The sequence below is a fragment of the Pomacea canaliculata genome, linkage group LG10, assembly GCF_003073045.1.
Source record: "Pomacea canaliculata isolate SZHN2017 linkage group LG10, ASM307304v1, whole genome shotgun sequence".
Taxonomy (NCBI): Eukaryota; Metazoa; Mollusca; class Gastropoda; order Architaenioglossa; family Ampullariidae; genus Pomacea; species Pomacea canaliculata.
This window is the reverse complement of record NC_037599.1, coordinates 22,423,472-22,433,815: the sequence shown is the minus strand read 5'-3', so window position 1 is coordinate 22,433,815 and position 10,344 is coordinate 22,423,472. Positions and strand designations below refer to the sequence as shown.

General features: G+C 36.5%; 1 protein-coding gene across 10 annotated transcripts in view; it reads left to right on the top strand.

The window, feature by feature from the left end:
- Nucleotides 1-2: 2 nt before the first annotated feature.
- LOC112574489 (rho GTPase-activating protein 45-like) overlaps nucleotides 3-10,344 on the top strand; it is a 36,097-nt gene continuing 25,755 nt past the window's right edge. For 6 of the 10 annotated variants that reach the window (XM_025255607.1, XM_025255606.1, XM_025255616.1 and 3 more), the window contains exons 1-9: nucleotides 4-248; nucleotides 2,956-3,198; nucleotides 5,320-5,463; nucleotides 5,886-5,973; nucleotides 6,531-6,661; nucleotides 7,404-7,538; nucleotides 8,304-8,413; nucleotides 8,841-8,906; nucleotides 9,200-9,280. In XM_025255607.1, the coding sequence (XP_025111392.1) occupies nucleotides 3,015-3,198; nucleotides 5,320-5,463; nucleotides 5,886-5,973; nucleotides 6,531-6,661; nucleotides 7,404-7,538; nucleotides 8,304-8,413; nucleotides 8,841-8,906; nucleotides 9,200-9,280 (939 nt within the window). In that variant the 5' untranslated portion in view covers nucleotides 4-248; nucleotides 2,956-3,014. Of the gene's footprint in view, nucleotides 249-2,955; nucleotides 3,199-5,319; nucleotides 5,464-5,885; nucleotides 5,974-6,530; nucleotides 6,662-7,403; nucleotides 7,539-8,303; nucleotides 8,414-8,840; nucleotides 8,907-9,199; nucleotides 9,281-10,344 lie in introns of all 10 variants that reach the window. The other 4 variants (XM_025255610.1, XM_025255609.1, XM_025255611.1 and 1 more) reach the window with 2 other exon arrangements.

Here is a 10,344-nt window from a genome sequence, read left to right as displayed (position 1 = left end):
GGGTTGTTTCTGGGAAGATGGCGGAAAGTAGGCCGATTGGAGCCAAGCTTACACACTAACTTTTGAACAAGTTTTAAACTTTTGATTTGCCAGTGTAGATGTTTTGCACACCATTCTGAAATGAAATGCGAATCAGATAAGGCTAAAGAATGTCGTCCAAGGGACGCAAAATCGCAAAACATATTGGAAAATCACTTCGGAAAAAGTTTGACTTGGACGCGCTGTCAGAGAATGACGATCTGCAACAGGTCGGTAAACCAATACCCTGGAATCTAAAGAATTTCCACTTAGGAAAGACTTTTCAGTCTGTCATAGCGCATAGTTACATGATTTGTTATAATATAAATTTTGGCGCGCGAGAATTCTATATAAGTAAGCTCTGCAGTGGGATCAGCCAGTGCCGACATCAAAATAATGATTAGTTATACATACGCCTTAATGCTGTACAGTATACATCCTTGAAGGAATCGATATAATCGATCTGTCATTTGTTTTGTCTTATATTTTGTGTTCTTTTATGTTTTATAAAATGTATTTCTACGGTTGATATTTTTATATAATTCCTGTATAATTAAAGGGGTTGGATAATACGTGAATCATCGAATGGCTAAGCAATAACGCACACCTTTAATACTTTGTCAGAAAATAGTAAATACTTATGAATAGTATGTTAAATATGCACATCTCGCAGAACATCAGAATTTTTTTTACAACGTCTGTTGAATAAAAGCTGTTGAGAGTAGATCTTTTCAGAGGACAAGAAAAAGGTGATGTTTCGATAGCCACACCCACTATATCATCATCAGCACAAGGCATGAACACATAAAAGCAAGAAATGTATGCTTGCACATAGTGTTTAAAAAAAAGAAAATCGTTGCTTGTGAAAATGCATGTGCACACACATACACAGAACAAAAAGAAAGGAAATGGTAAACAACATATTTACAAGATACAGGAGATAATAGGACAGAGGGATGAGTTTGGTCCATGTGGACAAAGTCTGATGTGATAAGAAAAGCAAAAACAGTGAAAGTTTCTAGTTCATATATTTAAATAATCTGATAAGTGAATTGGAAATACTTCTGAAAAACTGATATGATGGGGTTAAGTTTTTGGAGCAAAGATAAGATGATACTGAGAATCTGTTAATCGGGGTACTTTATCCTAAGTTATAATTGCCCTTTGGGATAAATAAAATTGGTCATTTGTCAAGTACATATGCATCTAATTATGATTTGAGGTCACATTTTGGAAGAGGAGATATGTCACATTAAAATAGAGTTTCTAGACTCTTTCTCTCTATGAAATAGTTCTGGCAATCTACTGAAATGCATATGACAAAATCTCACTACCTTCCATAACTGTAGTGGTTTAATGTCCAGAGAAGAGATCTCTCAATCATTACTTCTAAAATTATTTCTGAGGATTCCTGAAGGCCTTCGTAGGTGGTATCTTTTCAAACAGATTTTCATCCTGTATCTGCACTGTTTGTCTGTTAGAGTTCATCCCCACAGTTATGTAGTGAGGGTAAGTTGTTGCCTTGAGGCAACATAGTACACTCAATTACAAGCATCTTTTTTCCGAAGTTATAAAGTGGTATCTGGACAAGCAGATGCTGTTTTACCCATAGAGTATAACTACTGCAGTGGCAAAGGTGTTTTGGGGCAAAGAAACATGAAATAGTCACCACAGGCTCTGGACACCGCTTTATAACTTTGGAACCGGCATAAACCCCTTTTTTATATGTACTTAATCTATGCACACATCATTATGATATGAAACAACAGCAAAATGTTTGTAGAGTAGTGTCTTATTTTCTACCTAAAAATAACATTTATCCTCTGTTTATATCCTTTTTAATTGAAGATTTGTAGGAAGTAAGATTGTGCTAAACTATTAAGTCTTCATCACTTTTTTCTGTGGTGTCATCTGTTCGCTGTTGTTTATATTTCTTGTACATTTGACTGTTGGTTTATTTATAGTCTTTCGTATGCAGCACATTGAGCTCACATCCACATAAAGACACATACTTTACAAATTTAGCTATTAGTTTTCTGCTCCTTTAGCTCATGATAATTTATAAAGTGAGCCATTTTTTCTTTCTTCAGTCTGTTGTAAAATGAATATTACAACTACAGTAATTTCTGTATTCATTAATAATGTTTGACTGGTTACTATGGTGAGAAAGTGCTTCCACCTAGATGTGATTTTGCACTATGAGGGGAGAGGGATGGGGGAGTACCCAGAGAAAACCTTTGACTGCCAGCCCTTCCAACAGTTATTGCATACAGAGAGTGTCCTAAGACGATCTTAATTCAGGGTCTCTCTACTGTAGTTGCAAATGAGGGTTGTAACCACTACAGGGCACCTTGGCTTTTCATTGGTACTTTAAATGAACTTCTCTTCATGCCATTTTGTGTGTGGAGGGGAGGGGCACATGGCCTATCCTTTACCTTGGGTGACATAACCAGAATGTGTCCTCCACTGTACCATTTAGAGGCACAAGTAATAGTGATATTTCATGTCACAAAAAAAAAAAGATCAGCATTGATTGTAGTTACCAAATGAGCACACCTTTTAGAATCATCATGCCATCTTTGTTTTTCACAACACTGTTTTTCTCTTTTTTTTTGGAGTTGGGGGAAGGGGACAACAAGCATCATTTGTTTTTTTAATGTATTGTGGCTGTCATGTTCGCTTCTTCAGTGCTCCATTCTCAACTGTGTTAACCTAAAACTTCAAATTAAGTGTTCCAATGAATTTTTCTTTTTACTGGCCTACACTTGAAATTCAAGACATAGCTTAAACCAATCCTTGCTTTGCAAAGATCAACTTCAAAGTCCAGTGTTGGTGAGAAGATTTGCTAGTTACATTGGGTTTATTAAATGTAATTTTTGTTTGATAATACAGCATGGATGAATGTACTTAACATTTGTAAACACAACTTTTTTTCAGAGGCTGACAGATCTTGGTTCTTCAGAGAACTCTCCCACTCTCATGGCCCATACTTTGACATGAAGTCCAGCAGTGCCCAACCTGTGATTCAAAGTATGGGCAAGAGCACATCACTAAGTACTGTCAACGAAGCTGGAGATGCTGCCCAAGCTGACTACAAAGAGATTGCTGCTCTTGCCCATGATATGAAGAACTTTGCAGATAATCTTACCAAGCTTAAGATTCTCTTCATTGAAGGCTTACGTAAGTTTTGTGTTTGTAAGTTCTTAAGGACAGATAGCAGTAGTTACCAGTCTCAGCAACTATCATCCTGAAGCTATAGTTTTGAATCAGAGGCACATTCATAGCCCTCTTGTTTGCTTTATCATCACTCAGTGTCTACCACCCTGGAAAGCTCTTCATAACTATAGTTGTGGGCCCTACACAAAGTGGAGACTTTCGCTTGATCTTCTAGGTCTGTGCCTGCGTCCAATCACAGGACCATGCAGAACCTAAAGGCCAGAGCTAACCCAGAGGTGACCTTGGCTGTGCTTCATCACTGTTGCTCCAATCTATGTCTTCAGCATGCTCCATTTCTTTTGTTTGTTTGGTTTTGGTCTCCAAATAAGGACATGGTCACTTTTCTAGCTGAACATTTTTATTATTAAGTGCAGTTGGTCACAGCACTATACACAGACAGCAAAATTCTATTCCCACAGCAAAGCAAAGATCTGCCATGGGCTTTCCCTTAAAATTTATGCTGGCCAAAAAGTAAACTTTTTTAATTTACAGTGGGTTAAACCACCAGTTCCATACTTAGAAAGGGTTGTCAAAATACAATGCAATTTTTATACCAGACGGTCAATGAAAGCAGCATTGTTTCAGTTAAAAGGTGACAGACCCTAAACACAAAAATACATAGGTAACTCTCCAGTAGACACTGGACACACTTAGGCCTGCCTTACTAAGAAGTCAAGAGGTGTCAAGCAGGTTTATTGTTGTTGGGTCTCTAGACACTGGTCCATGAGTAAGAGAGGTAATCTATCCAGAGGTAGATGTTATATGTATTTATTCCAATCTGCACACAGAATCTTTGTCACTCTCCACAAACATGTAGGTGGGGTTCCCACACTGAATATAATCCATGAGTAGATATCTGACAGCGGTGAATGGGATGAACTTGTAACTGGTGTCTAAGAAAACAGATGATCCTAGTGCAGAGATTCTCAACCTTTTTCGCGACTGTATCCTGAAAGGGTGAAAGTATGTCCGTGGGTACCCCTTGCATGTAAGTTTGTGCATAAAAGTACTTATTTTCATAATGGCATGCTTATTTATGTTGCTATGTACCCCTGCATAACCCTTGCCGTACTCCTAGGGGTATGCATACCACCGGTTGAGAACCACAGTCCTAGAGGTCTCCTTTCCAGTTGAATGTTCCTGTTTGACCACAAGCAGTGTACATTTGGGTCATGCGTAGAACAATGCTAACTCATGCCCAGCACAGAGTAGGTCACTGACCCCAGAATTTTAGCTTGAAGACTGAGACAGGCAAACAGGCTATCTGGGTAGAATACTTAAACATTTCTTTAAATATCTAATTTACACAAAAATAAAAAATATGTGCATTTTCTAAATAAAGGATGCTTAGTATGTTGCTTGTATAAGTGGTGATCAGGATACAAAAATGGATGCAAATTGAATCAAAAGTTTACCTTGTCTAGGCAAGGATTATTGTTCCATAAATGATAACCTTCAGTATAAATGTCAACATCTTCAGTAGATAGAAAGGGAATAAGATCACAATGTTCCCTAAAAAAAAAAGCTTTTTTAAAAAAAAAAGTAAATATCAATATAAGTGCTGTCAGAAACTGCTTTTTGTATCTCCTAAGTGGCAGTTGTGTATGATAGTGTAATAAACATATACTGAGAATGTTGTGCCTTTGCTAATCTGCTGAACTTGAGCAGAGGGCACATTCTAGAAAACTGAAGCTCACCATTTTTACAGTTTTGAAAAACTGCCATCTGTCTGATTTGAAGATTTTATTGTATTAGGTTATTTTTTCCTTGGTATGTCTTATGTCTTCCAAATCAAGCATTAGCTGTCCTAGTGAAGTTTGATTGCGCATACTGTTTCCACTCTTCTTAGGTGGATTAGAGAACTGTACAAAAAAATTAGAATCATTCAAATACTAGCAACTTTTTTTTATTGTAAGGAAGTATAATACAGTAGTACTAGAACAATAAACTTTACTTAAAATGTGTTGGTAAATCTCCAGCCCAAATGTTTGTGTACATACCATATGTAAGTAGTACACCTGTAACCAGTAAACTTGTAAGCAGCTGAAGTTGGATGTTAATGTAAACTTTTAATATTTGATGCAGAGCTTGGTGATGAAGCCCGTGTAGTGTCACAGGAATCACTGGAGGAGGTTCTGAGTGTTTTGAAATCCACTCTGCAGCGTTACTCAGCACTACAGTCTCCAGAGATTTTCGCAGCTGCAAGGGCACTTATTAGCAAAATAAAATGTAGGGCATTTTGCTGTAACATAATATTTGCATTATTCAGCTCTTGCTTGTAAATCTGGGCAGTGAAAGTGTTTCAGCATGTTTGTTTGTAATGTGTATACATATGTTTTTATGTATGAGTGAGCTCATACATGATAATTTAAAAAAAAAATGTAATTATTACTTCAAAAATTATGTTCAACCAGATTAAGTGGTGTATTATGCTGCTTTAATTATGTCTCATTTAGAACATTCATACTTTACTGTTAAATTACTATTCACTATCAATAATAGCTTTTGAGGGGGAACCAGAAATGGGAAATATCACATATTTGTTGGCAAATCAAAACTTTAAAAATATTGCTATTTGTGGCCAGCATGAGTTCTAGTCAGTATGCTGATCCTGTTTAGTATGGTAACGGTGTCCTGTGTATTTTGAGCAGCTCATAACTACGAGGAGGAGCTGGATGAGGAGGAGCTGCAGACTCTGCTGGAGGCCATTGAGGGACTGGCTATCACCTTTAGCACCAGGTAAGGGGACAGCACAAGGTGTGTGACATTTAGTTATTTCCTGGATCAAGGGGATTTTCTGGCTTGTTCATCTTTGTTCTACTTTTCTCATGAATATCTCCATATCCAGTTTTATCATGTATTCAGCATCTTTGATGGATTTTGCTTTCAATCATTTTAATCCTTGATGGAAGTATGACAAGCAGCTGTCAGGGGATGACTAGAATAGATGGCCTGATGCTTGATCAGACTAAGTGGTGGAGGGTTTTTCAAATTCATTATCTAACATAGATAGATTTTGGGATACACGTCATCACTAGGTGGAATCAAAGAGTATTAAACATTCTTCCATAATAATTGTTAGGTGCCATGCAGAATGTCTTTACAAAAGACAAGAAAAGACTACAAACTACTCAGCTTCATTTTTTTCATTGGCAATTTTCTTCAAATGTATTTTTGCATGACATATTCTTTGCAACTTTTGTCATAAATTTTATTTTAAAAAAAATTCTGTAATTAGAGTATTATTTCAAACTCAAAGACAGTGCTGCATATTTGTTGTTTTTGATGTGGTACAGTGTATCCAAGTACCTCATGGTGGACTTTGGCAGAGAAAAAGCAGCTACTTCAGAGACAAAAACAAAGTCGTGCGAAAACTTGGTTAAGGGTAAAGAGGAAGAGGCTGGCAGTGCTAAGCAAGATCAGAAATGTAGGTGTTTTTTTTTAAGTAGATTTTACTAAAATGTTGAAGAACATGCTTTCATACTTTTACGTAGTTACGTCTTCTTCAGATGTTTGTTTTCAATAAAATATGCAATTTGAGTACTTTTATGTTTTGGCAATAACTGAATCATGTTGACATGTCCTGCATGTCATTTTCTTTTATTTCTTTTGCCTCTTGTATTATGTCCTCTTGACAAAACCATTTAGAACACGAGCAGTATACATTTTACTGATACCCTCTGAAATAGCGAGGGATAGTGGTGGGTGAGGAATGGGAGGAGAGATGAGAATTGGAACTACATGCGCTGTTTTATTCTGTACACATTAAGGAATAGTGACAATATTGAATGAGGCTACAGAATAGTAAAAAGTTATAGCAGTTATTAAATAGCGATAACATAACATAGTATGAAATAAAACTGCAGAAGTAATTTTTTTGTGATAAGGGATACAAAAAGTTTAGTGTACTGAAATCAGTAGCAGATGATATGCAAAATTTTTAATACAGCAAAGAGGCAAATGATCTTTAGTTGATTTTCTCAGCAAAAGTAGTGTTCATTGTCTCCTTGCATGCTGTACTATGTTTTGGGTGGGCTCAGCTCAAAGGCAGCATAAGTTCCAAGGCTACATTTTCTTGGACTCATTAGTTCATTTTGAGACATTGGTGTTAGAATACAATTTTCAGGAGACGGTTTTTTGTGAATCAAACAATTTCTTACCTGATACAGCCATGACAGCAGATGAGCAAGATGCAGCAATGGCAAGATTGGATGCGGGCCTTGACTTGGCATTAGCACGGGCAAAAGTGTGGTCTCGTTATACTCGGGGCATCATCACCTATATTGAAAAGAAGTCACAGCTTGGTGAGCACATTGCTTGTGACACTTGACTGAGACAAAAGAAAACACCCTTCTTTCCAACACACTATACCCAACCAGGTTGATGAGTTATGCTAAGGCCAACTGGCATGCAGGAGTGAAACATGCTTTAAAGATTTGTCATAGCATTAAGGCCTCATACTCATAATCGCAAAAGGAACAATTATTTTTGATAAAAACTAATAATCCACTTTTGCTTACATGCTGAACATTTTCCACAGTCAAAATACCAGGAGTTATGTCTGTCACTTTCTCTGTTTAAACCCCAAAGATAATACAATTATTACATCAGAATGCCCCTTGAGGCTTCCTCCTTTTATTCCCCACCCCCTGCATTGTCAATTTTTTGTGATCTTTATCAGTTGTTCATGAATTGTATTTTGCTTTTTAAAAAGGTTAATATTTAGTTAATGTCTACAGCAGGGGTCTCAAACTCATATTAGCACCACAGCACCACCACCACCACCCCACCCTCCCGGAAAAGAAAGAAATGCAGTTTTGAATTTTGAAAAGCTTAGTGATGACAAATGAAATTCAGTGTAATTTTTTTTTTTTTAAATACTGTGTAATGGTGTGAAGTCTTTCATTCTGCTGTGTGGTATGGTAACAGTCATGAATGGACAGAATTTTCCCATTTCAATTTTTTTAAAGGATTTACCACATTTGTATAATTTGGTGTAGCACATGCTAGGCCAGTGTGTAAATGTTTTATTAATTTCTTACATTTTTATGCTTTGAATGTCATTTCAGAAGTTGAATATGCAAAGAACTTAGCCCGCATCACAAACAGCATGCAAAACAGCTTTGCTGGGGAAGATTATCTGCCTCTTCAATCTGTTTTCTGTGCTGCCTTAAATCAGGTAGGGAAGAGGGGGTGTGTATGCATATGTGCATGTGTGATCACATATGTGCATAATCCCAGACATGCTCAGGCATGTACTTATTCATTTTTAAATTGATTCTGTATTGCAGTTTTAATTTCATTGCAAATACAAAGCAATTCAATTTTATTACAAATATAAAACACTTTTAGCAGGTATGCAGAAAAAAAATGTAGCTTTCAGTCTCATATACTTTGTCCATCAGATACCACAGAATGGTTCAGATGAGGTTGTTCAAGTGAGAGATTTAGTTTCTTTGAACAATGCTTTCTTTATGCTGTTTGAATGGTTGAAGAATAACATTTTAGGCTATTTGCTGAGAATATAAATGTCTTTTTGGAGAAGGGAGCAGATGCTTACTTTATTGTTATGTGTCTTTTATATGTGCTTGTGACTTTCTGTGAAGGATGCTGAATTTGCTGCCAATTTACAAGCTACCCAAGCGGTGCTGCATACATCTAAATTTGTGGAGGTTAGATTCCTAATTCATCACTAATATTGTTTTTAATTCCATTGTTTTAGTGTCTTTATTTTAAGAATTGTTTTTTCATTCATATGAAATACTTGTTAGGCTTTGGGGGAACTAGTCATCAGATAAATCTTATGTGACCACTCTAAAAAAAAAAAGTCTTTCCCTGATCTATGCTCTCCAGATCACACTGACACAAATTTAAGAGAATTAACGCAAACTTCAGCTGTCTCCTTATTTGCTTTGAGACCCATTGTAGATGTTCAGTTGATAAAGGTAAAGATTTTTATTCATAGCTTTTGCTTACAAGACGCAACGAACATGACAGAATGAGGAAATCTGTCAAAGAAGCTTGGGACAAAGAGGTTAGGAAAATGGTAAGTATTTTATACAGCATTTCTGTTTGCACTTTATTTTATATGTTCCTCTGCCTACTTTTTCTTTTTCCATTGCTAGCTGATCACGATATACTAAATACAAGTTTTTCTGTAAAGGTCTTAGGGCTTGTAATCCTCCACCTTTCTGTGGATTTTGGCCTTTAAGAAAAAAATTGTTCACTCGGTCAAAAAAGAGAAATGTCGTGAGCAGTGTCTGTAAACCTACCTCTAAGGGGAGATGCAGTATCTCAAGGAAAAAGAAAAATTTCTTTGCAATGGCCCAGAAGGTAAAGGTCATGAACCCTTTTTTAGGTCATCGTGAGTTGTTATGGGCCGCCTTATGTGAGTGGATGCCCATGCCCTCTCCCTTGCAGCTTTACCTTCCCCACCCTGTGTAGAGTTAGGTACCCATTACTGCCAGCTGGGTTGACTATGGGAAGTGAGCTGTGTGACATGGGTATCAAACCAGAGCGCGGGTCAATTTGTTGCACCAGTGCTCTGATCACTCGGCTATCCAGTTCCCCAACAGAATGAGCTAAGAAAGCAATAATGAAGATACGCAGTGCAGAATGTGTTAATCAAAGTTACTCTAATAAAGTTTAATAATGTGGTGGTGAGAGAAATTACAACAGTTTCAATATGTAAAAGAACAGCAGACAGTCTGTCCAATCCTACAATGTGAAAACAAACATTTGTAAATTCAACAGACTGCAATACAGGACATAATAAATTATCTGTTCATCAGAGCTAAAATACTTCAGAGTAAATTTCAAAAATGTCATGGTTAACCAAGGATAAATGGAAGGAGACTTAAACCAAAAGTTAGTAGTTTGGCAAATTTACATTTAAATGCCAAGTTTTTTTTTAAATCTACACATCCAATTTCTTTCAGATTATCAAAGTGTTTTGTATAATGATAATCTCTCATCCAGTATCATGTAGAACTTGAATTGGTAAGTGCCAGCATCTCTGTATACATTTATTGAACTTATTTTACAATTTTATTTTTTTGTCAGTATGTGTTATGTGAATCTGTGTTCAGTTCTAAGTGATTTAAATTTGTG